The 26888-nt window shown below is 39.5% G+C and overlaps 1 protein-coding gene across 4 annotated transcripts in view; it reads right to left on the reverse strand.

Moving 5' to 3' along the window:
• The window catches only part of LOC134296458 (protein PIP-1-like), a 29529-nt gene extending 22450 nt beyond the window's left edge, over positions 1 to 7079 (reverse strand). Inside the window, exons 1-4 of one of the 4 annotated variants that reach the window (XR_010003209.1) lie at positions 6544 to 7079; positions 5228 to 5341; positions 2526 to 3560; positions 1673 to 1971 (exon numbers count right to left, since the gene is read on the reverse strand). Coding sequence is in view for 3 of the 4 variants with exons in the window: in XM_062971497.1 (XP_062827567.1) it covers positions 3172 to 3560; positions 5228 to 5341; positions 6544 to 6727 (687 nt within the window). In the remaining variant the exon portion in view is untranslated. Of the gene's footprint in view, positions 1 to 1672; positions 3561 to 5227; positions 5342 to 6543 lie in introns of those variants that run through there. The other 3 variants (XM_062971497.1, XM_062971506.1, XM_062971500.1) reach the window with 3 other exon arrangements.
• Between the last annotated feature and the right edge of the window lie 19809 nt (positions 7080 to 26888).

The following is a 26888-nucleotide window of genomic DNA, read 5'->3' on the forward strand; positions in this document are numbered from 1 at the left end:
CACACCTTTTAGGCTCCTGGAGCCCTATTGTCACTTTTACTGCTGTTGCTAGTGGCTCTTTATTGCCTATATCAGTGTTGCTGCTTTTGTGGCTTTTCCTATTTTTCTTTTCATTGTTTGTTGTCTTTTTTTCTTCAACCTTGTCTTGGATCAGTGGTTCCCAAACTGTGGTCCATGGACCACGAGTGATCCCTAAGAACTAAAATATGGTCCACAGCCTCACCATTGCAATGAGAGTGATTGAGCTCGCAAAACCCTCTTATAATGCCAAGCCAGTGGGAATATCCAGAGGGGAGAGGCTGACTACTCATCGGAGCCATTCCATGCGGTGCCTGGAAGCAATGGTGCCTTAGTATCTTTGTTTTTAGGCCTGTTCCTGGGGTTATTTGAGGTGCTGATTCAGAAAATTGCATTGGATAGACCACATCAGCTCTTGATTATTAAATATGGTTTTCTGTGTGTGAGCAGATGGTGACTACTGGATGGCATATATTCTGTATCAGAAACTAGAGCTGCTGTGGTCTATCCAATGCAATTTTCTGAATCAGCACTCCAAATAATCAAACCAAATCTAAAGTTGGCCAAAAACTGATTCATAACCCTTTTAGTACTAATGTTGAAGAGTGGTTTCTGTTCAAAGTGGTCCCTGGTCAAGTGGTCCCTGTTCAACAAAAGGTTGACCTTAGATATATGATTGGCTTAATTTTTCTTTAAATTTCTCTTTCTCGCTTCTTCCTTTTTAGAAAAATTGCCTAAATTTTCTAAATTTTTTAAGAAAAATTTAGAAAAACTCTACCTATCCTTCCCTTTCTGTTTCACACCTTGATACACCTTCTTATGTTTCTTTTCATCCTCAGTTTCTAGTAGCTTCTAATTCCCTAGTACATTCTTATATTTCTCCTTTCATATTTCCAAATCCCTGACAAATGGCTCCTTCCCTTTCTACTCTATTGTGTCTGCTACTCTCCTCCATTCTCATTTGCTGACTAATTATTTTCCTCTCTGTGTGTTTTCTAGTTCTAAATGTACAGGTTTGTCAACACTTAAGCAGAATTAAAAAATCTAAAAATGTGTCCTCGTGGGTGGCTGAGATAGCGGCAATTTTTCTTTCTGATAGTTTTGTCAACCTTCTTAATTAACCAATTTCTTAATCTTGGAATTATTGCTGTGCACCTTCAAGTCATTTTTTAATTATGATAAATCTTAAGTAAACCTAGCTTGGAGTTTTCTGGAGCTCAGAGTGTTACTGATTAAATGAAAAGGGATTTCTTGTTTAATCTTTGATGTCATTTCATATCTCATTATGTATTACTATTCAATTCTGGGTAATCCAAAATCTGGGTGGGGGGGACACCCCAAATCCAAAATAATTCAGGTCTAAAGAATTTTGCATAATTAAAACTAAAGGTGTATATATATTTTCCAAGCTTTCTTTAATTCTCATCCTCTTTGTCCTTTTAGCCTCCATGACCCCTTTTGATTAGCAAGATTTATCATCTGCCTTCTTTCTTCTCTGCTTCTATGACTGGATTTGAACCCCATCCTTTCCAGAAAGAAAACCTTGGAAACAGGGCTTTATCAATTTGTATTATGGCTCTCAGGGACTTGACAAAATGTATATATTTCCAGCAAAATTAGAAACATTTCCCTTTAAGATAATTAAAACATAGACTTCTGATCATGGTAGTAGTTTTAATTCTTGTGAATGAATGGAATTGCATCAACAGTCATAGTTTCAATCAATTTCTCTAGAGAAAAGAAATTAGGATAGGAATAATTCCAAGGGGAAAGGCACAAACAGACGTTTAATGCTCCAGTTACTTTTTGGATCTGTCTACAAATTATCATTGCAGAAGTCACCATCTTCACAACAGCTCACTTCAATTGTTCGCCCATCTTTAAGTTCCTCTGTTGTACCGCAGCGACTTTTATCCCATGAGCAGCTTCGTAGTATTATAAATACCTCTCCCTCTATATAAAAGTGAAATAAATGATGCAGAAAAATCAGAGTTTCCAGTAGGTTTCTTCAAATTAATTAACACCAAACATTCTTAGTTTCAACTGCTAATTAATGAAATTGACATAGGTGTTGACATAGCAAATGGTTCATTAGTTCAAGAATCATAGACTTGGAAGAGACCACATCTACCTCAACCCCTTCTGCCATGCAGGAACACACAATCATAGCATCCCTGAAATATGGCCATCCAGCCTTTGCTTAAAAACCTCCAGAGAAGGAGATTCCACCACACTCCAAGGAAATCTATTGCTTTGCCAAACAGTTCTTACCATCAGGAAAGTTTTCCTAATTTTTAGGTGGAATCTCTTTTCTTACAATATCTGACAATTGCTCCATGTCCTCATCAGATGGAGGTCCAGAATCCAGGGAACAATGAGAGAGACTGTGGGGCAATGGAGGAAACTGTGGGGCAGCACCCAGCTTCATCCCCTTACCATCCCATGGCATTTCCTGGTCTCTGGCTTCCTCCCACATTGCCCCCAGCTCGTTAAGTGAAGATAGTCACCTGTATCCTCACGGCTTCCTCAAAGCATGCTGCCAAGACCGAGCCAGGATGGAGCTCAGCCAGAAGTAGCCCTGTGTCAAATGATGGGCTCCAGCAGCCGCCTTTCCACTTACATCTCAGCAGCATGCTAAGTTGGGGAAAAAACTCCATCAGATGAGGTCCTATGATTCTGAGAACAGCAGAAAAACACAGAAAAGAAGAGATAATGTTCCTTGGCTACCTCTGCCTCCCCTTCTGATTTCTTTTTTCATTGTTCTCTGTTTCTTTTCTATGTTTTCCAATCCTTTCTCTGTACTTGTTTACAGAGAAAAAAATTACTGCATGAAAATAAGAGTGATGTAACAGATTGAAGGGGAATCCATACGTGTTGAGGATACAGTAGAGTCTCGCTTATCCAACATAAACGGGTTGACAGAATGTTGGATAAGTGAATGTTGAATAATAAGGAAGGATTAAGGAAAAGCCTATTAAATTTCAAATTACATTTTGATTTTACAAATTAAGAACCAAAATATCATGTTTTACAACAAATTGAAAGAAAAAGCAGTTAAATGCATGGTAACATTATGTAGTAATTATTGTATTTACAAATTTAGCACCAAAACATCGCAATGTATTGAAAACATCGACTGCAAACCATTGACTATTAAAAATTGACTACAAATAAAGATAGAATTGCATAAAATGAATGTACAGTAAGACCTTCTTTCTTTTCGTTGTCATAATCGCACAGAAAAAGGGCATACATAGGTCGGTGACAGGAGGGGACTGCCACTTGTTTGAGTGTGTGGTTGCACTTTTGTTGTTGCTGGACATTTTCTGGGCAGCAATGTGCTGTTTGTTTTTTTAGGCAGCAACACGCAGAAGGCCTCTCCGTGCGCCGGATGCCCGCTAGGAGGAGCGAGACATAGCCAGTGCAGGTCAGATGATGTGTCCGACAGGAAAAGTCTGTGTCGACCACGTCTTGCCCCTCTTGGCATGCGCCTGGTGCATAGCTGCCTAGAAAAACAGCTGTGGATCCATGAGCGAAGCAGACTGTGTTGGATAATACAAAACATTGAATGAGTTGAGGTTGGATAAGCGAGACTCTACTGTAGGTGGAAAAATAATTGAAGCCTTGTTATCGAAGGCTTTCATGGCCAGAATCACTGGGTTGCTGTGAGTTTTTCGTGTTGTATGGCCATGTTCCAGAAGCAACTTCTGGAACGTGGCCATACAGCCCCAAAAACTCACAGCAACCCAATTTGAAGCCGCTTCCTGATTTTCCTTCCTCTTAATCTTAGATGTAGTTTATTTTCTGACTTATGGTGACCCTAAGGTTTTTCTTGCTCTCAGAGTCTAAGATTTCCCAATGTGAGACAGCAGATGCGGTTTGTGACTATAACACAAAATGAACTACTGACAGAATGATTTCTAGAGCAGATGTAAATGAGCTGAGTTCATAATTCCCATAGAAAATTAATTGTTTGGTTTCTGCTGAGAAATTTTAAATACATTTTTTGCTATAGTTTTATAAATGAAGAAGTGCATGGAAATTCTATACAAATTTACATCCTGTAGAATCAAGATCTGGGTATTTTAAGCATGAGTCCCAAGGTATACAATGTAGATTTCTTGACCATGGAGAGGCATTATGACACCAAATCCACACTACAAAACCTTTTCAGTGTGGTGGTGGTGGGATTACAGATCAAACATCCTGATTTGGAATTCTAAACTCCAGAATATAATCTGAATGTCATGGGACCGATTCCAAGAGCTGAGTCTACAAGCTCTTGAATCGGAGCCATAACAATACGCACTCCTCGATAGCTCCTACGGACACCTGGCATCAAAGCATGGGAAATTCTGGAGTGGGAATCAAAACAATTTCAATGAGTAGTTTGTGTTGTGGTGATTGTCATTTGATACATGGGGTGGGGTTTGGGTGATGATATTTACGTGTGGGGTGACGTTGTAGTAAAGGTAATAAAAATGATTGTATGTAAACATTATGTCATTCTCGACTTTTGCAAGTTGTGTGTTCTTCAATAAAGATTGGTTTTGATAGCAGCTACCTTTGGTCTGTGTTCATGCTGATCGTTTGAAGTAAGCGTGACACTGAAATTATCCAAATGGGTGACTGAGAAAGTGACATCTTGACATTCTAATGAATCTGTGTACACAAACTTTGTTTCATGTAGAATATTATTACAAAATGTATGTATAAAATTATCTTCAGACTATGGACCCTTCTTCATTGGCCCACATTTGAGTGAAATTGTTGTTTAAAATGCTGATTAGAAACAGATTGTGGTTCAGCCAAAATGCACAAGTCTAGTATATACTGTAGTGCATGTGAATCATAAATGATTTTCATATTTACACTTGAAATTCACCTTTAAGAAATATTATTATGTATACATATTTAAATACAGGAATTTCAAAATCTGAAAAAAATCCCAACTCCAAAACACTTTTTCACAGGTTTATAATCTATATAAACAAGTTACTACAATTTGCCACCTATCTTTCATGGCTAGTGTTTTTTTTAAAATATTCTTCTCATCAATAGTGATAATATTTGAAAAAAAGAAGAGTATTGTTTTCCAGCAAGCAGTATTCTCACTTTATGAATACAAAGAATTTCAGGGTGGTGTGTGTGGTATATAGAAACTTCGAAGCTAAAGACGACAGCTGAGAAACCCAAAGACAGCTCTTACCCTCATAAACTTTGGTAGCAGAACATGCTTCATTTTCATCAATCTCACAATCCTCTACTGGTTCACATGGACCTGATTCATTCAAGGCACTGCATGCATGGCACTTCATTGCATCTGTTCCCAAAGACAAAATCTCATTATTGTTACACCAATGGGGGATGCTGCTTTCCATGGTTGTGGTGTGTGTTCTATTTGAATCGAGTTAATCGATTCTGAATTTTAAACAAACTCTCCCAAGATACTGAACATTTACATCAAAATAGATCCAGCAACTTAGATAGTTCCTTTACGATACAATGAAGTCCACAAATAGTTTTTCCACCACCACTGTAAAGTACAGTAGTACTAGTAACCAGAAAAGGTTATAACAACATAGAATCACTAGTACTCCCAAACACCAGATCTACCACACTTGAAGAGAAACTCTTAAGAATATAAAAAATGTCTTTTCATTATTATTGAGAGGTGCAGAGAAGGCCCAGAAGGGCACCTCTTTCTCACTTCTCAACTACTGGCAAATTGATATCACTGGACTGGCCATTTTTCAGATCTTACATCTAACTATTTCAGTGAGCTGTACATTGAGGGAAACAGTACACTTGTTATTGATTTTTCTGCCAATGTTACTCCAAGCAGGAATGCACGTCCTTTGAGCAGAATTCTATTCAGTATGTTTCATGTATCCAGAACAGAAATATCTGTAACATGTTAGTCAATGCCCAGACATGTTTCCATGGTTTCTAAAACAAAATACAAGCAGTCCTCGAGTTACAAACATCTGACTTAAAAGCAACGCATAGTTAAGAATGGGTGTGAGACAATTGGAAGTGAGCAAAATCTACCCCTAGGAAGTGAAAATCACTTCTGCAAAAAAGGTGTCTCAGCTCAAGATTTCTGACCAGTCTTTGTTTCCACAACAAGCCAAATTTTCCAAAATCCAATTATCACAGGAAAAGGAAGTGAGGGGAAATCTTCTGAACAGGGGCACAGACAGCAAAACAAACTCCACAGGGTGTTAACCCTTCCCTATGCTATCCAAAGCTAAAAAGTATTTCTATTTGGCTGAAGTAATACTTTAAAATGTCCCTGTTGTGACTTACAAACAAATTCAGCTTAAAAACAAACTTACAGAACCTATCTTTTTCATTACTTGGGGTCTGACTGTACTACAAAATTGTCTAAATTTTGCCTTTTGGGGGGAGGGGATGCTGGTGGGAGATGACATTATCAAAGGAGTTACTTTTACTCCAGTTAAAGGAGGTGCTTAGGAATGGCTTGTTATTTATTGGTCTTGATATAAAAGCATCATGACTTACCTCCAGGTGCCAAATGAAAAAAGGCACAGATTGATATGAGAAGAATTTGGCAAGTGAGGGACATCTTGAGAATCAGTGTATTAGAGCAGCACTCTAAGTCATCTAGGAAAAAAACACTACTCTCCAGTCCTGTCCAGCTCTGTGAAGATGTTCCTTTTATGCCCCTGCTAATACATATTGACATGCAATTGAAAGAATGTTCTCTCTCTTATCAGAGAACAACAAGAAAGGCCAATTGGCCATGAAATCATAAATTGGTCATGCATTTACAAAGTATAACAAAGGCTATGCCGAAAAACAACAGTAAAACAACCCTGAAACTTCTGTATATGATACAATGCCCATATTCCTTTTATTGTTGTTGTTGCTGCTGATTTAATTAACCTGTACTGTACCAAGTGCATAAAAGTTTGATTTACATGGTTCCCCTTTTGTCATCTATCCCTACAATAACTCAGTAGAGCCGTCTTGCTGCCTCATCACACTAAAGCATGAATCCACTTTAAATCAGGTTTCTGCCTCCTGCAGAATTCTGGGTTTTGTAGTTTGGTGAGGCCCAGGACCTGTCTGGCTAAGCTGTTTAAAGCCCCCTACCTAAAGTGGATTTAAAGTGGATCCAAGCTCTAGCGTGATGAGGTCCTGATTTTGAATTTCACCATGCTTTCTAAAAACAAACATACTTATCCCAAACTCGGTGCTGGCAGTCTTCGTGACAACTTCTAGACAGAATCGAGAACTTTTCTCACTTTAGCCTGACACTGCTCTATAGTAAGCAAAATTGGGAAATACTCAACTGCACAGGAAACTCTGGAGTATCTTTAGGTTTGTCGCCATGCGTTCAACTGGCCCTATTCATTGTCTACACACATGCCTTTCAACCTCAGATTTTCAGCTACAACCATTCCCTGAATCTTGCCTCCTGAGTGGAGAGCACAGAGAACAGAGTTTCCATGGAGGGAACAAGCATGGCTGAAAGTCTGAAGCTTTATTTGACTTCAGACATTCAACCACATTTGTTCCCTCTGTGGAACAAGGAAACATCTAAGGGAAGGTACATGTTCCCTTGTTCCCTCCATTGAACAAGGGAACATCTATGGCAGTGGTTCTCAACCTGTGGATTCCTAGGTGTTTTGGCCTACAACTCCCAGAAATCCCAGCCAGAGCACTGTTTACCTTTGAGAAAAGACAGGCACAAATGGTGTTGAGTAAATCTGCCTTTTGCCACCACTTCCATGAAGTGGACCTACTATTTCCTTCTTCTTTCTTTTGCTACAAACATAAACAATAAAGCCCCCTTTTTAGAGTGGGAACCAAGATGGCTTTCAAAACAATTACCAAATAGTCACCATTTTACAACAATTAAAATAGTAATATTTCAGAAACAAACAAATGTAAAAAGAATAAGATATTCTCTTGAAAAGCTCTCCTACTTATATGTTCAGACACTGTTTGAGCAGAAATGAAATGTCTTTGACTACCAACAAAATGAAAGCAGACAAGATGCAGTGTAGCCTCCCAAAGAATATGTTCCAGAGGATGAGAGCAGCCACTGAGAAGGCTCTCTCTTCAATCAAGACTATGATGGTGAAGGACCATTCAAATCATTATTCTCAACTTGCTCTCTGAGATTAATGCTTATTTTAAAATCAGAAATCAATGCAGTGACTTAAAATCTAAGGCAGCAATAATTTGCCAAGCATGTTTAATGAGCTGAAGGAAGAAATCATAGCAATTCCAACATATTTCATATAGGTCAGACTGGACACTTATGTAATCCGATTGGACCATTTAATATATGTAATTTTTCTTTGTCCTTCAGCTTAATGTTTATTGATGTGTATTGAATATGTTCTCAATTCAAGAAAGAAGATATGTGCACCTAAATTTTCTTAATTTTCTTCCTTAAAGGAAAATTCCCTATGAAAGTTTTCTAAAATGTCAAAAGTGGTGTCTGTGTGTATTTAGAAGTAGCTGACAAGACCTACGTCTGCATAAACCAAAAAGTTGCTTCTTCATTCAAGAGTAACCAGTTTCTTGATTTTGATGAGCAAGAACTTTCAATAATACATTTCAGGAGCTTTAAATAATGGCCAAAAGGTGTATCTACTATGTTGCTACATAACCATGTGGCAGGAGACCAGATCCCAGGCTGCAATTAGGGATTGGAGTACTTTCATGTTCTCTGTGTATCCTTTAAATGTGGAGATAACTAGGGATCATGAACACAAAGCAGTCACAAATGGGTAATTTAAAATTATGCATTCGTAATTACACAATAGGAGTCTGCCTGATATGTTTAAATGATGCAATACTAGGTATTGCAACTTTGTGAACAGTTTGCTAAAATTTGAAATGTTATAATTTCATTTTATTAATTTTGTAGAAATGTGCACCATAGCAACATACCTGGATGTTAAGAGAACATACAGAATTTTGTGTACGATGGCAAACATGTTACTGTACAAGATAGGTATAACTTACATACTTGCTGCTTAGTTCACCTTCAGGTTGCTAAATACATTGCTTCTTAATTCAGTGACTACAGGCAGTATCCAGGTTACTTACAAGATAGGTTCTGTAGGTTCATTCTTAAGTTGAATTTGTATGTAAATCTACCATTCCTAGATGTAAATATCCTCTCAGGGACCTTCTACACAGGTCATACTGCTGCCGGGTTTACCTGGCAGATTTCAATCTCTTAGGAATCAAGTTCAGTGATCTCTGGTATTTTGACAAGGCAATGTTCATAAGGTGCCCAGTCAACTGTGTGGCCTTCACGATCTTCAGTACTTTCCTAGAACGGGTCACCAAGTCCCTCACTGGCACTAGGTCCTTCATGCATTACTAGGATGATTTCCTGTTTGTGGGAGACTGTAACAGTGACACCTCATGTCTCTTTTCAACAACAACAATCATCATCATCATCATCATCATCATCATCATCATCACACTGGGTACCATGCCAAAAGATCTCAGCTGGCATTTGGAAACAATAAACATTGACAAAATTACGATCTGTCAACTGCAAAAGGCCACCTTACTAGGATCTGCACACATCATCCGAAAATACATCACACAGTCCTAAACGCTTGGGAAGTGTTCAACCTGTGATTTTGTGATACGAAATCCAGCATATCTATCTTGTTTGCTGTGTCATACTATGTTGTTGTGTCAATTAATAATAATAATAATAATAATAATCATCATCATCATCATCATAACTTTATTTTTGTACCCCACCTCCATCTCCTCGAAGGGACTTGCGGCGGCTCACATAGGGACTAGCATAAACAACATAGTTAAAATATAACACACTAAAAATGCATGGATAATAAACACAGCAGAATAAAACAACAATATAGTAACAGAAGATAAAAGTAAGCATTGAACCTTATCCCTGGCTAAACCTGGCTAAAGCATTATATCCCTGGCTAAAGAATTTGGTATCCCTCTTGCCAAGGAAATAAAGGAAGGCCTAGCTAACTCCATTGTATACCTACGGATTTTACAGGATTCAGCAAAGGGGATTTCCTGCCTCCCAGACAAGCAGACAAGCTCTGTGCCCTCAGGGAGTGCATTTCTTTCACTATTGGAAGCAAAAAGTTTTCATTAAGGAACTTCAACCTCTCTTAGGCCATCTCAATTTTGCATGCAAAGTAGTGTCACCAGTTAGGCCCTTTTGTGCATGCCAGGCCAGGGCTACCGCTAGTGTCATAGCCCCCCATTACAGAATTGGAGTCACGTGGAGCATGATAAAAGATCTGGGAGAATGGCTTGCTTTCCTAGACTGGGACAACGGTGTTTCAGTGTGGCAGGGCAGATCCGAACCTGTCTTGGAATTACAGGTCCATTCAGATGCAACAAGAAGCTTATGGTTTGGGGCATATATCTAGGGTCATTGGTGCACCATGAAGTAGCTAGAGAGATGGAACAATAGCAGAATACGGTGCAACCTCACTTTCCTTGAACTGTTCCCTATTGTAGTGGTGGTGCACATATGAGAAGACGTATTCAGGAACAAATGGGTTTGCTTCTGGTGTGACAACAAGGTGGTAGTCAGGGCGATCAACAAGCAATCCTCCCACAATTCCCAACAGCAGAGAGGGAGAGAGAGAGAAAAGCGATGGGGGGGGGGATGATTCCAGTTTGGAACGGCAGCAACACAGGCTGACAAATCATGACACAGACAAATCATGGAAGGAAGAAATAAAGGTACCCTCAAAGGCTATTTTATTTTGTGGCAAAGTAGAAGCGTTATGATGTAGCTTACAACCAAACCTTCCTGCTTGGGGAGCAAAAGGAAATGACAGAAATTGCCCAAAAAAGTTTATTTTGACTCCTCCCCCAAATTGGATGATCCTAATCCAATTGAAATTTGGCAAAACATCCGGAGTTTTGAGAAAAAATCCATTTCCTCACCTCTCCCTGATACGTTGGAAAAAATTGCTGCCCTCAACATTTAAAAGACTCAAAAAACTGCACTTTAAGGTAGTGGACCAGAGGAATACCAGATTTTAAGTACAGAACTTGGTGGTATTTAAGTTATGAGATGAAGTGGCAAGTCGGAAAGGGTTGTAAGGCTCATGAGACAATTTGTGTTAACATGTTTGGGGGGCATTGCTTCCAGACTTTTGACCCTTGGGGTCATCCTTCTCTCCAGCTTCTCAACATACTTTCTGAATTCTGATGCCCAGAAATTGACACTGTTTCTTAGGTGAGTTCTGACCAAAGCGGAATTGAGTCCCTCAGTCCATACACTATTGATGCAGCATAGAATTGCATTGGCTATTTTAGCTGCTGCATCACACTGCTGAGTCATATTCATCTTGTGGCCTAGATCCCTTTCACATGTACTGTTTTCAGGCCATCACCCATCCTATACCTGTGCATTTTATTTTTGTTGCCAAAGTGTAGCACCATATATTTCTCCCTGTTGAAATGCATTTTGGTAGTTTTGGCCCAGCTTTCTAACGTATTAAGGTAATTTTGGATTCTGGTTTGTCCTCTGGGGTTAGTGCAGCCTCTCATGGAATACGGTTCCAGAAGATGGGAGCAGCCACTGAGAAGCCTCTCTTCAAGCAAGACTGTGATGGTGAAAGGATCATTCTAATAGTTATTCTAAATGTGATTAATACTTATCTTCAGATCAAAAGCAGCTAGTTTCAAATGTAGTAGTTGAAAAGCTAAAGCAGCAAATAATTTGCCAAATATGTTTAATGTTAATACACAGAACTGTATTCCAACATATTCCATACAGGTCAAGTTGGACAATTCAGTGGTCTAGCTGTATCATTTAATAAAATCTAAATTTCCTTTGTCCCCCAGTTTCTGTGATCCAATGTACCATTTGATAAATATAATTTTAATTTGTCCCTCAGCTTATTGTTTATTGGTGTGTACTGAATATGTTCCCAATATAGCAAAGGAGCTGTGTGTACCTGTTCTAATGGCATTTTGTAATTCCAAATAGTCATGGATTGATTTTAGGTGTTTTGGGCTATAGAAGGATTTTAAAGCATGCAGATAAAAACATTAACATGATTTCAATCTGTATATAGTTCATTTGGCATTTCCCTAATTCTCTTCCTTCCTCCTTAAAGAAAAACTCACTATGAAGGTCATCTAAAATGTCAAAGGTGGGATTTTTGTGTGTATTTAGAAGTGGCTGGTATGACTTAGGTCTGGATAAACCAAAAAAGCTGCTTCTTTATCAAAGAGAAATCTCTTCATTTTTGATGGGCAAGAATTATCAGGATACATTTCGGAAGCTTTAAACAATGGCCAACATAATGTATGCGCTATGTTGCTTCATGGCCATGTAGCAGGGAACTGGATTCCAGGGCCCTTCCACACAGCCATATAACCCAGAATATCAAGGCAGATAATCCACAATATCGTCTTTGAACTGAGTTATCTGAGTTCACACTGCCATATAATCTAGTTCAATGTGGGTTTTATACAGGTGCCATGAAGTGTATTTGAAACGTGAGAGTCGATAAACGAGGACTTGAAAGGCTAAATAATGTCAGTCTCATCAGAATGAGATTTTTCCCAAAGAAATAATGAATTCATTCCTTCTTACTTCAAGGTATGTGATATTCAATCTACGAGGGCTATCCAGAAAGTTCATTACATTTTGGAATTAAAAATAAACAAAGTATAGGAGAAAACATTTACCATATTAAGTTGAAAGCCAGACCCAAATACTAGTTCTCACCATAGTCCCCACTGAAATCTAGGTAGTTATCATAGCGATAAAAGTGTTTGAAAAGCCCTCCCCCCCCCCTCCAAAGATTCCCGCCTGGCTTACATCCTGAACCAGGCTGGTTTCCCTTCCCTCAGCTGTCAAATGGTGCGCTCAGCTTTCCGCACGATCTTCCTCAATCGCTCTTTTGTTTTGCAGATGCTTGCAAAGAAGGTGCTCTTCTAAGGTTTTGCAAGAAGCACACCTTTCCTGTCCCAAAAAACCTTCCTTGCAAGCAACTGCAAAACAAAAGAGCGATCGAGGAAGTTCGTGCGGAAAGCTGAGCGCACCACTTGACATCTGAGGGAAGGGAAACCAGCCTGGTTCAGGACGCAAGCCAGGCGGGAATCTTGGGAGGGGAGGGCTTTTCAAACACTTTTATCGCTATGATAGCTACCTAAATTTCAGTGGGGACTATGGTGAGAACTAGTATTTGGGTCTGGCTTTCAACTGAATATGGTAAATGTTTTCTCCTATACTTTGTTTATTTTTAGTTCCAAAACGTAATGAACTTTCTGGATAACCCTCGTATTTGTAAAAGGAATGTATGAGCTGAAGGTGGGGATGGGGGATCCCAAGGTTTTAAGAATTACAATATTGTTGGGCTTTTAACGGCAAAAATCAACTTCAGGAAGGAAAAACAATACTACAATGACAGAAGAAAAATTCACCAGAAACCATGGTTATTGCCAGTTGTTGATGTAAACTGATATAATACCAGATATAATGTTTTAACTAAAGGCCCTTCCACACAGCCATATAACCCAGAATATCAAGGCAGATAATCCACAATGGCCAGTTCCACACAGGCCTTCAACCTGTACCCAATCAGATTTAAGAAACCTGATTGGTTGTGTGTTAAAGTCCACTCACTTCCGCCCAAAACCCGTGCATTCCTGGGGGGGGGGGGACTGTCTAGATGCCTTGCTGGACCTTCCGGCAGGACATCCAGACACTAAAGAAAAGCAGGATTTTCCTGCTTTGTCCCAAATTAATTTGCTTTTACCATTTGGATGTCTCTGGTAAAAGTGTGCGAGCTCGTGCGTTTTGTGTCCTGTGTGGATGGGCCCAATATCTACTTTGAACTGAGTTAACTGAGTCCACACTGCCATATAATCCAGTTCAGTGTGGATTTTATACAGTTATGTAGAAAGGGCCTTAGGTATATATGAGGTCCCTTAACAGGGCTGCTGTAGTCATCTACAGAGCCACCACAACTATGAAGGACCCTTATACATTGCCATATAAAAACCAGGTTATCTGCTTTGAATTGGATTATATGGCATGTAAGAGACCTTCCATACAGCCATATAACCCAGAATATCTATCTTTAACTGGATTATCTGAGTCCACACTGCCATATAATCCAATTCAATGTGGATTTTATACAGCTGTGTGGATGGGGCCTAAACCAGTTCAAAGCAGATAATTTGGATTATCTGATTTAATAATCTGAATTATATGGCAATGTAGAAGGGGCCCAAGAGCGAGGCAATGGGAATCTTTGGAGATTTATAGAAAAAACATAAAGCAATTTCAGATGTCAGATTAAGGAGGGAGCAAGCTTGTTTTCTGCTGCTCCAAAGACTAGGACATGGAGTGATGGATTTACACTGCAGGGAAAGAGATGACACATGAACATTAAGAGTAACTTTCTTACACTAATAAATGTACAACAGTAAAATGTGCTGCTTTGGAATGTGGTAGAATTCCTTTTTTTTGGAGGTTTTAATATGGACTGAATCATCATCTAGCAGGATGCTTTAATTGTATATTCCTGCATGGTAGTGCTCTGGATGGCCCTTGTGGTCTCTTCCAACTTTGTATTCCTATGACCTCATCTATACTGCAACATAATGCAATTAGGAACTGCATTTTATGGTCATCGTGGACCCATGTAATGAAGTTCAATGACGTTAAACTCTATCATTTCAATCTACACCAACCATATAAAGAAGTTTCAAACTGCATTATATGGGGGTGTAGATGGAGTCTATGACTTTATTCCCACAGAGTTATACTTCGATCGTACTGTGCCACCTTATCACAGATTTGTGATGTTACACAGCAAAATGCAGTCTGTGTGCTTACCTAAAATATGTGAAACTCCACCTTTGTAATATTCATCTGAATATATAGATATTACAAAATAGTTTAAAATAATGGTATGTGTTCTGTCCCCTTAACTACTTGGAAGGTGAACTGGCTGCTCAGTGAACAGATCGGAGACTATGAAGCTGAATCAAACAAGAATTTATTAATTTACAAGTATTTTAGACTTTCTCGCCTTCTGAGTCTCACTAGAAAGTCTTTATGAGGAGAGGTAAAGTCTTTGAGAGATAGACACAGTTCTGGCTGAACTGAGACTCTTGAATCTTTATTTCTTCTTTTTGTCTCTTTCTTGTATGGTGTTCAACTGTCTCTAAGATGGTCTCAATATTTAACTCCGACTGGACTTGAATACAGTTCCAACCGGACTTCATTACAGCTCATGCAGCTCCAACTGGATGTGCTATTTGTAGACCTTCCAGCCTTCCTCTCTCTTTACCTTCTAGGTACGAAAAAGGCTGACTCTCCCAGGAACCAGAAATGCTTTGCCTGAGGCTCTGCCCCTGAGGGAATTCTGAAAGAGGCAGGGTGGTGGAGGTTTCAAATGTAAAGAGGCTATCTAGACTAACCCCCCAGAAACTATACATAAAATATTAATCCCTCTAACTAAAAAGTGCTTAACTAGGAGTAAGCAGTGAGGGTCTTAATGGGGCATGACAGTATGTGTAAGGTAGAAGACAACGTGTACATAAAAACTAAAATCTCTCTCTCACACACACACACTTCATATATAAAAAGCAGATACAATGTTCAGTTTATTTTTTAAATAATTACTGGCACACTACAGTTTTAAAAGTTTCTGACAAATAAAGTCCAATTTACAGGAACCCATACATCCTTTTTATCTTCTGTCTAGTTGGAAAGTTGTTTTAAAAAAAAAAAAAAAAAAGCAATGACATTGGGAAGATGGTGAAAAAGAAAGACAGAAATGCAGTGGGTAATGTAGTTAAGTTTGATTTGGAGAAGAATGAGATTATATTCTCAAGAGATCCTATAATATCTGTGTGTATTTATACAAGGTCAACAGGAGTCTTTAGAATCACCTACTGAATATGTGTGAAGAGTAAGCCAGAAATAACGGGGAAAATCAGATTGGCTTGCCTCACGAGATTCCCTGGCATATTGAAAAAGCATGGATATGTGAGTTTGGTCAGCAAAACAGAAATCTTAAAAAATGGGGGTGTTGAAAGACAGGAAGTCAGGTCAGGATGTAGTCTGAATGTTGTTTTGAAGTGGTCACTAGAAGATTCAAAGAGTTTTTGTCATACATAAAAAGTTTAATTACCGTATATACTCGAGTATAAGCCGAGTTTTTCAGCCCTTTTTTAAGGCTGAAAAAGCCTCCCTCGGCTTATACTTGAGTGAGGATCCTGGTGGGACCCTCACTTTGACAGGTCCTTCACCTCTCCGCACCTAGCTGGGTCCTATGCCGAGAGGAGCGGGCCCTGCCTTCCTCTCCTCTCTCTCGCTCCAGCTGGGTTGTTGTGTGGCTGTTTGGAGAGGGTGTGCGCTTGTGCTGCTCTCCGCACAGCAACCCTGCTGAGAGAGAGGAGAGGAAGGCAAGTGCCCAGAGAGAGAGAGAGAGAGAGAGAGAGGAGGAAAGGAAGAGGTGCATGGTTGCCCAGCAAATTTACAGCTTGTGTGGATATCGCTTGTATCCACACAAGCGATAAGCAGGAAGAGATTTGTAGGCACAAAAATGATGCATGCACAGTCTCCTGCCTGCAGATTAAGCTCACAAGAAGAGGAGCTGACACAATGGTGAACATTGTGGTATAATATATACCCAAAAGAAAAAGGCAAGCACACCTTGAAACCCAGGTGAGGAAGGGGTGCATGGTTGTTTTGCAGAGAGGGCGCACGCCTGTGCTGAGCCTCTCTCAAGAGCTCTCTCTCTTTCTCTCTATGCACTTGCCTTCCTCTCCTCTCTTTCTCCAACCTGGGTTGCTGTGCCAAGGAAAGGAGAGGGCACCCACTTCTCCACTCGCCCCCTTCCCACTCCAATTTTTCCACCCCAAAGAGGAAGGAGAGCAGGCAGCCAGGCAGCCATGCCAGAAGCCCTGGGTCCTAAAGCCCGCTTAGTTCCTTTCCCGTCAGCAGAATGTCGGCTGATTTGAAGTGGAAGAGAGAGGTAGAAGCAGGACATGCCTGCTTGGTAATATAGTCTTCTCTCTTTCCCTCCAAGGAAGCTCCTATCCCTTCAGGAGGCTGGCCACTGCTCAGATTCAGTGGGTCCTGAAGAGGGAGGGAGGCAGAGAGGAAGAGGAGGAGGAAGGGTTGTCACTGCCACCTTCCCAAGGGCAGAAGCAATCTTGGAGGCAAAGCAGAAATCTGCTTTGGCTCCTCCTTTCTCTCTCCGTCTCTGTCTCTGCAAATATCGTTTTCCTCAGAGAGAAACAGCCTTGGAGGTCAGCAGCGGGAAAAGCCATCCAGTCATACCTCCTGCCACTCAGTAACACACAATCAAACCACCCCAGACAGATGGCTCTGCTCAAAAAACCCCAGAGTAGGAAGGAGACCCCACCATGCTCCATATTCCATTGCTAAACATCTTGTCTCCCCTCTTTTCTCTCCGTCTTTTGAGGAAAAGTTGGAGCACCTTTGTGTTTTTGGGGGGTTCTCAGAGAGGGAGACTGGGGGGGGCATTGCCATGCTCTATTATTATTATTATTATTATTATTATTATTATTATTATTATTACATTTATTATGTTATTCTATTATTGTTGTTATTATCACATTTATTCCTTTACCCTATTTATTATTATTTTTATGACATTTATTATTTTACTCTATCAGTATTCTTATTATTACATTTGTTATTTTACTCTATTATTATTGAAAGGATATGTACTGGTAAGCACATTTGCATTGAAAAAGGTTAGAATAATGATTTCATTAGATTTGGAGAGTCTTATCTTAAATTAGTTTTATGTAAATATTCAAAAACATTTAACCTACTGATGCCTCAATTAATGTAATTTTATTGCTATCTATTTTTATTTTTATTTTTATTTTTATAATTTATCAGTAGCTGCTGCATTTCCCATCCTCAGCTTATACTCAAGTCAATAAGTTTTCCTAGTTTTTTGTGGTAAAATTAGGTGCCACGGCTTATATTCGGGTCGGTTTATACTCAAGTATATATGGTACCTAGTTGCTGTGCATAATGGTACTTTTGAATAACATGTTTGCTGAAATATCTTTTACTTCTCTTCTTTTTTGTGTGCGGTAGGAACATATCCCTATTCTTTTCATACTATTTCTACCACTGGTACCACATTTCTGTTCAAGAAGAAAATCACAGAACACCTCTAATTTAGTGTCCTTCCACATAGCCATATAACCCAGAATATCAAGGCAGTTAATTCACAATATCTGCTTTGAACTAGGTTATCTGAGTCCAAACTACTATATAATCCAGTTCAATGTGGATTTTATACAGCTGTGTGGAAGAGGCAGTGGGGAAAGCCATCACAGATCCTGATCTGGAATCATGTCCCCATAGCTATCCTGCACTCTCCAGGTTCAGACAGCCAGGGAAGACGGGATGGCAGTCTCTTCCTGCCTCTCCCCTGCACCCCATTTCCCTGAATAAAGGAGTAAAATTGCCCCTTACTAGTAGTCCCTGCTCTTTCCTTCCTGTTTCATTGCCATTAAGTGAGCCCAGCAGCTTCAGAGAAGGAGATGAAGCTCATTCTTCCCTATTGCTTTGCTCACTTGGAAATCAGGATGGCTATGGGGACATGATCCAAGATCAAGATTAAAAAGATAGCAATTTCAAAAGGAAGAGTGCAAAGATCTTCAGATGGCTTTTTAGATTCATCTATTTTCACTCATTGCAAAAGTCTTTGTTACTGCAACAACTGATTTTAGCACGGAGTTGAAGTTTTGGTTCCACATGTGAAGTACCACAGGCTTTTTCTTTTTCTGGCCAACAATCACGAACTATCAGAAAGAGCCTATTATCTAAAATGAAAGTAAGGAAAAAGAAAAAAATGGCTGTTAGTGTTAATTGATTTTCAGATAAAAGTCTCAGAATAGTAATTTTATTTAAATGTTCTCTCAGTATTTCAATGTGGCCTCATAATCTACTCCTCTAAAATGTCATTACTATCCCAGTTTTGCAGAATAGATTATGAAACACAGGATTTTAATTCAATCTGTCATTGGATTAATGAGCCATGTATCATATGCAAGAATCCAACTGTTTCTTTGAGAACCTGTACAAAGCTGTTTTCCGCTGGAGGGGGGTGTCTACAATATTTGTGGGTTATAATCCAGATTTAATCAAAGTATTGCCTAAAACACTATCATCATCAAAATAGTTTATTGTATAGGCCCAAGGCCATGACAAAAAAGCACCACATGCGCACAATAGTACCCTTGGAACAGATATTAATTTTTTTTCATATCAGGAGCAACTCGAGTCGCTTCTGGAGTGAAAGAATTGGCCATCTGCAAGGACGTTACCCAGGGAACGCCCGGATGTTTTGATGTTTTTACCATCCTTGTGGGAGGCTTCTCTCATGTCCCCGCATGGAGCTGGAGCTGATAGAGGGAGCTCATCTGCACTCTCCCCGGGTGGGATTCGAACCTGGTAGCTTTCAGGTCAGCAACCATAATCATGCTCCCAGCAAAAGCAAAAACATTGCAAGTTAACAATAACAATAATTAAAATACATTTTGGAAGAGGGTCCAGTTAATCCTTAGAGTCTCCTCGGCAGTTGATGGCAATTTTATCTAACTCTGTCTAAACATTATATCCAAAAAAGGTTCAGTACCTCGAAGTTTGCACATGCCTATTATATACAGTATCGCTGTATAATAGTCACCCCCTCGATGGATTGTCACCTTGACGTGGTGAGGGGGCTTGCGTGTTCCAATGAACCTGCGGGCACAACCACGGGAGTCACACACTCTCAGGAGTGGCCACAGGGGAGGATTCAGACCAAGAACAATCCGAAGACCCAAAGACCTCAACGGCAGAGCAGGCGGAAGATAACATGGTACATGTTACAATGGCTGTGAAGGTGGAAGAAGGCTGCAACAGACTGAGAAGCCACTCTCGTTGTATTAATCACACCACTGCCATAGATGTGGGCGAAACGTCAGGAGAGAATACTTCTTGAACATGGCCACACAGCCCAAAAGACAACAACCCTGAATCACACCACTGCTGGGACCTCAGTCTGTGAAGACTGTGTGTTGACCAGCCGTGCACCGACCTCCACACATTAAAAAAAATCACGCACAGGCGTCTTCCAAGAAATGGAGGACCACCATCCTTGAACTACGAGGGATCGCCTAAGTAAGTCACTACCACATGATCACTGGCTTCAAAAATTGGCTTCCAGCATGGGGCTCAGATCCTCCCTTCTTTCTCCAAAGGCAAAGCATGGAACAGTTGTGATCTACATTGGCAGAGGGGCTACCTGTGCCAATAAAATCATTGATCTTTAAGATATTTGACCTATTTGCAGCTTGTACCATTAAACCTGACATATAGGAAGTTCATAAAGGAGACATGGGACTGTGGAGTCAATGAATGAAAGCAAATATAATAATAATAATAATAATAATAATAATAACAACAACAACAACAACAACAACAGACAGAAGGCCTGATCCTTGCAGCCCAGGAGCAAGCCGTCAGAACAAATGCAGTTAAGGCCAAGATCGAAAAATCAGCTGATGACCCAAAATGCAGACTGTGCAAGGAAACTGACGAAACCATTGATCATATCCTCAGCTGCTGTAAGAAAATCGCACAGACAGACTACAAACAGAGGCACAACTATGTGGCCCAAATGATTCATTGGAACTTATGCCTCAAGTACCACTTGCCAGCAGCAAAGAACTGGTGGGATCACAAACCTGCAAAAATATTGGAAAATGAGCACGCAAAGATACTGTGGGACTTCCAAATCCAGACTGACAAAGTTCTGAAAAACAACACACCAGACATCACAGTTGTGGAAAAAAAAGGTTTGGATCATTGATGTCGCCATCCCAGGTGACAGTCACATTGACGAAAATCAACAGAAAAAACTCAGCCGCTATCAGGACCTCAAGATTGAACTTCAAAGACTCTGGCAGAAACCAGTGCAGGTGGTCCCAGTGGTGATGGGCACATTGGGTGCTGTGCCAAAAGATCTCAGCCGGCATTTGGAAACAATAGACATTGACAAAATCACAATCTGCTAACTGCAAAAGGCCACCCTACTGGGATCTGCATGCATCATCCGAAAATACATCACACAGTCCTAGACACTTGGGAAGTGTTCGACTTGTGATTTTGTGATATGAAATCCAGCATATCTATCTTGTTTGCTGTGTCATAATAAAATAATAATAATAATAATAATAATAATAATAATAATAATAATAATAATAATAATAATAATAGCAAAACAAAAACAAAAACCAAAATCCCACCCTGGAATTCAACAAAGTTATCTTACTGTTATAGAGTTTGACGGTAGCGCATGTTGCTGTTTTAGTGGTTTGAGTACAGACCATAGCTGGTTCACAAGGTTTTGACTCACTTGTCATTGAACATATATGGCACTTCAGAGCATCTCCTACAAAAGGAAAATTTGAAAATTCAAAATGTCATCTGTTTGCAAATATAATAGAAGCTGAAAAAACATGGGTGAATATTTCAAATCTATTTTGAGGCTACTTTCCCTCTTCTGCTGTAGATATTTAAAGGCTTCACATTGCCTCCACTTAGAAATTCCAGTTATAATCTAAGCTTTCTTCCCCTTGACTTCAACATTCTTATTATTTTTCAGTTCTGAGGACTTTTGCTGGCTCTTCCTGTTATGTTGCTACTTGAATATCTTTAAAGTTTTTCAGCTGAGCATAATGAGAGGAAAAATGTTTGTCTGTACTTGGATAGTAGATGAACTCTAACCATGATGTGAGAGTGCATGTTCAAGGCTTTGCTGCAAACAAGTAACTAAACAGGCAGTCCCAAAGTCATGCCTATTTAGTTACTTGTTTAATTGATTTTATTTATTTAATGTATATCTAGATCCTCCCATCCCCCACCCTAATAAGAGTTTTAGGACATCACCATGAGCTTTAGCTATTTAATATCATTTTGTGATGGCTTCTCCTATAGTATACACAGGGTAGAAACAGGCCTCCCTTTTCACATACAAGATAGGGCATGTTATAACATTTGTATACAGTATAGCATTTTGGGTAATATTGCTAGCTGAGCTATGAACATTATTGAAGATTATTGCATGATACCATGTACATTCCATTGCTGGTTTGCCTCCTCCCTGGAATTAACCTGTCCTTCACTATTTATTGATGAGCAAAAGCCATGAATAGTTGCCGGTCGGCAGCAGTCCCATCACTATGTGGTGTGACAGTGCTGTTCCATTTCTGTGGTGGTATGATGAGAAAGTCAGTACAATTGCATGATACACACATGATAATAAGGATGATCATGCTATCAGTGATCACACTACTGCCATGTAATAGCAACTACATGCTACATACTGAGATGCAATATCATGTCTTATTTTAATAGGTATAGAAAAGTTTGGTTTATGCCTTTTTGATAATGATTTCTTTCCATGAATAAATATAAGTGTGTAGTGCATATATAGTAGAGTCTCATTTATCCAACACTCACTTATCCAACGTTCTGGATTATCCAATGCATTTTTGTAGTCAATGTTTTCAATACATCGTGATAGTTTGGTGCTAAATTCGTAAATACAGTAATTACTACATTGCATTACTGCGTATTGAACTACTTTTTCTGTCAAATTTGTTGTTAAACATGATGTTTTGGTGCTTAATTTGTAAAATCATAACCTAATTTGATGCTTAATAGTCACATTTCTGTCAGAGAAACTGCATTAAACTTGCTGTGTATATTTGAGACTTGACCAAAAAATCCTTTTCCTTGTCAATGTAACTTACCTCCAAGTGTGAGGAGAAAGAAGATGCAGGTTGCAAAGAGCAGGGTACACCTGGTGCAGAGCATCTCAGAATAACAAGGTTTGTCCGGGTCCCAGCAGAATGCCTAAAACCATAGAGGAAGAAACATGGAGCTCTAATTGCTTCTAGAAAGGTAGACAAGCTTTATCCTTATATCCCCTTGATGATGTGCACCCACAAGAAACCAAGGAACAACCTGTCCTGGGAGTAGGGAAGAGAAATAGGACATAAAACCATAAGATTACTATGAATGGACAGAACCATGACTATAGCAGGAAAATGATTCAAAGTAAGATTAGAGGAAATCATTCAGATGTAGAGCCTGATAGAATACATACTTTCCAATATTTCTCAGGGTACATCTGCACTTATAATTTAATGTGGATTGAAAGCATTTCAAAGGTGTAGTGTTTAAATGATGCATGCAGGAACATGAATTAGAGACCTCAAACCAGGAGAAGCAAAATCAGGGTAAACTCCGGAATAGGTCTCTTAATCAATGTACCTAAGTTTAACAACACTGCACAGCAAAACTGAATAGGAGTTGAGTGCTCCAAAGATTCACACGTGAACATTGCAATAGGGGAGGGGGGCTTGAAAAAAATCCTCAGGTAGCATATAAGGACCTCCCACATCTCAACCTGGTTCCTGAGCTTGATGTGTGATCAGTTCCATGTTCAAATCACTTCCACTTCTTTTACTTTCCTCCCACATTAAGTGGTCAGTGTAGATGTGTTCACAAATTAAAAACTGGGAGACATGTGACCAAACACTACAAGAGTGAACTGAGGGAAAAAGTTATGAATGAGAAAGAACACAAGATCTTAGAGTGACTCGCTGGTCATCATTATCAACTGGACCCAAGTCAGAACCATGTGACACCTACTAGTCACTTCTTTCCAGGATGAAAAATAGTCTTTGATGAGGGCGAGAAAAAGGCCCTTTGGGTTCTACCAGCTAACCAATTCGCAATCCACCTAACAGTAGCACTATCTATAGCTTCTTCATGAGAATGTCACGTGGGATCATGTCATTGTCCTAACTAAAATCAAGGAATTTTACATCCACAACATTCCTTTCATCAACCAAATTTGTAACTTTATTTAAAAAAATAAAGAGAAATAAGATTAGTCTGGCATGACTTGTTTTGAGAAACCCATGTTGACTTTTGGTGAGCATGGCACTTCTAAGTACATACAAATGATCTGCAGAAAGAGATCACACGTTATAGAAATATAATCTTTCTGGCCATATTTCATTAGCAGTGAGTGCTCATGGTTACCATGTATTACATCATGAAAGTCACCTGCACATGCTACGATTAATATTGACTGCAAACAACTGAAGGCTCATTCTAAATGAGGTTGGATGTCTTTCTCGAGACCATTTTTGGCATGCTCTTGCATGGTAGAGTATTTAACTAAATTGTCCTTGTGGATCCTTCCAATGTTATGGTTTCATGATCTAAGTTGCAGGATGCAGGGGCTCCTTTGCTCATTTCTTCCAAATGAGAAATCTACTCCCAGGAAGGGAAATTTATTGCTGGAAGAATTATCATGGGGAAAAGGTATGTCAGCTGAAGCTTTATCGCAAATTCTTGTTTCCAGAACAAGCCCAATTTTTCAAAATCCAATTATCACAGGGGCAGAAAGTGAAGTGAAATGGCACAGACAGACATACAATGACCACAGGGGTGTTAACCCTTCCCTATGCTATCCAAAGCATATATGTATATGTATATGTATATATATGGAGTTACACTTAAAAACTACAACCCCCAGTGGTGCAGTAGGATAACCCACTGAGCTGCTGAACTTGCTGATCGAAAGGAGTAAGCTCCCACTGTCAGCTCCAGCTTCTGCCAAGATAGCAGTTCGAAAACATGCAAATGTGAGTAGATCAATAGGTACCCCATAACCTTGGAAGTGTCTACAGACAACACCAGCTTTTCAACTTAGAAATGAAGATGAGTACCAACCCCAGAGCCAAACATGACTGGACTTAATATCAGGGGAAAACATTTACCTCTTACACTTAAAAATGTTCCTGTTCCAACTTACATACAAATTCAACTTAAGTACAAACCTACAGAATCTATCCTGTTCGTAACTTTGGGACTGTCTGTATTCAAGATGTTCTTTACATGCCAAATCCTTCTCATAGCAATCTGTGCTTTTTGTAATGTGATACTTGGAGGTATGTTATGCATACATAACACATAATGACAAGAATAATAAAGTCCACAGACTCCTTTTAATTTCTATATGGGAGCTAATGATACAGCAATATATAACAGTGAACAATGGACTGGGTAGGACCCTGGGACACAGGTTGTCATTTCAGTGAACTTTTTGTAAGTGTTCACTATAAACCCTCAAGACAAATTGCAGACTTTGGCAGTGTGCTCCTTTAATAAAGGATCAAACCATCAAAAAGGAAAGGTACAGTAGTGATGGGAGACTCCAATTAGACAGATATTTATTGGACTTCATACTCTACCAATAACATAATATCCAATATATACCTCACTAAATTTGCAAACAGTTTCATTGTCATTGATGTTGAGAACCAACATCAATGACATGAGGACAAGGGGATGGGCCATGAGACTGATGGAGCCTCAGCCCAGCTGGGCTATCTGAACAGCAATGCAGCCTTGCAGAGGATCCAGCCCAGTGCATAGCATCCTAATACACTGCTATATAATGCAGTTTATAACTGCATTATATGTCAGCATCAATGCGGCCCATGCAGCCATAATCATGGTCAATCTAGGGTAAGTTGAAAGCATAGTACTCCAGATTCTCCATGGATTTAGCAGCCATGGTAGACATGGTAGACATGGACTAACGACCTCAGTCCATAAGGACTAAGGGGGGGGGGGGAGTGGGGCAAAGCAGGGGAAAGTGGAGGGAACCGCCCTCCTTTGTTCTCTACCATTTTTACTGTCTTCTGGGATGGCCTCCCATCCCATGTGGTTTCCCGTTCTTTCTCTGCTTCCTCTTCATGTTCTCCAATTAGAAGTCGACTCCTCCAAAGTCTTTCAGGGCTCTGTTTCTCCATCCTGATGAAATGGAGCCCCAAAGAGTCTTCCCGGAAATTGCTCTGCATCATGTGATGGGCTCCATGGGACTCCATGGCAGTAATAGGGAGAAGATGCAAAGAAGAATGCATCTGATCAGGATCTAAGTGGTGCAAGTTGCTCAGTAGGCATTGTAACTGAACAAAAATTTAAATCTTGGTCTTTCAGTTCAATATCTATTATTAATTTATTGATTGCATTTGCATACAGTCTTCTTCCAGAGTGAGATTGAAGACTATTATATATTTTTTAAAAATAACGATTAAAATATTTTAGACACACAAGTTTTTAAAAGGAAATACCCCCATAAAAAGCTCTCCTGCTTACTTGTTGAAACCCTGCTTTAGTAGAAATGTCTTTGTCTACTGGCAAAAAGGAAATCAAGAGGGGTGCAAGTCCCAATCTCCTATAGAAGGGCACTCCAGAGGGTAGGAGCAGCCAATAAGAAGGCTTCTACCAAGTGAGTCTTTGATGGTGGCAGGACAGTTCAAACCTTTATTCTCAACTTCTTGCCTGAGATTAATGCTTATTTTCTATACAATGGCAGGTAGGCTTGAAATGTAGTACTTGAAAAACTAATGCAGCAAATAATGTGCATCAAAATTTGGCCAGGTATGTTTAATGTTAATGCCCAGGGCTGAATAAATGAAACTTAGCAACTGTAGCACACTTCATACAGGTCATGCTTGACAATTCTGAGCTCCATTTGTACCATTTAATAAAATATAATTTCACTTTGTCCCTCACTTTATGACTTATTGATGTGTACCAAATATGTTTCCAATACAAGAAAGGAGCTGTGTGTACCTATTGGTACTTTGCAATTTTGAATAGTGATTGATTGATTGTAGACGTTCTGGACTATAGAATGCTTAAAAAGCATGCAGGTAGAAACATTAACATGCTTTAAATTTGTACACATTGTTCATATGACCTTTTCTAGTTC

Source organism: Anolis carolinensis, chromosome 1 (genome assembly GCF_035594765.1).
Source record: "Anolis carolinensis isolate JA03-04 chromosome 1, rAnoCar3.1.pri, whole genome shotgun sequence".
Lineage (NCBI taxonomy): Eukaryota > Metazoa > Chordata > Lepidosauria > Squamata > Dactyloidae > Anolis > Anolis carolinensis.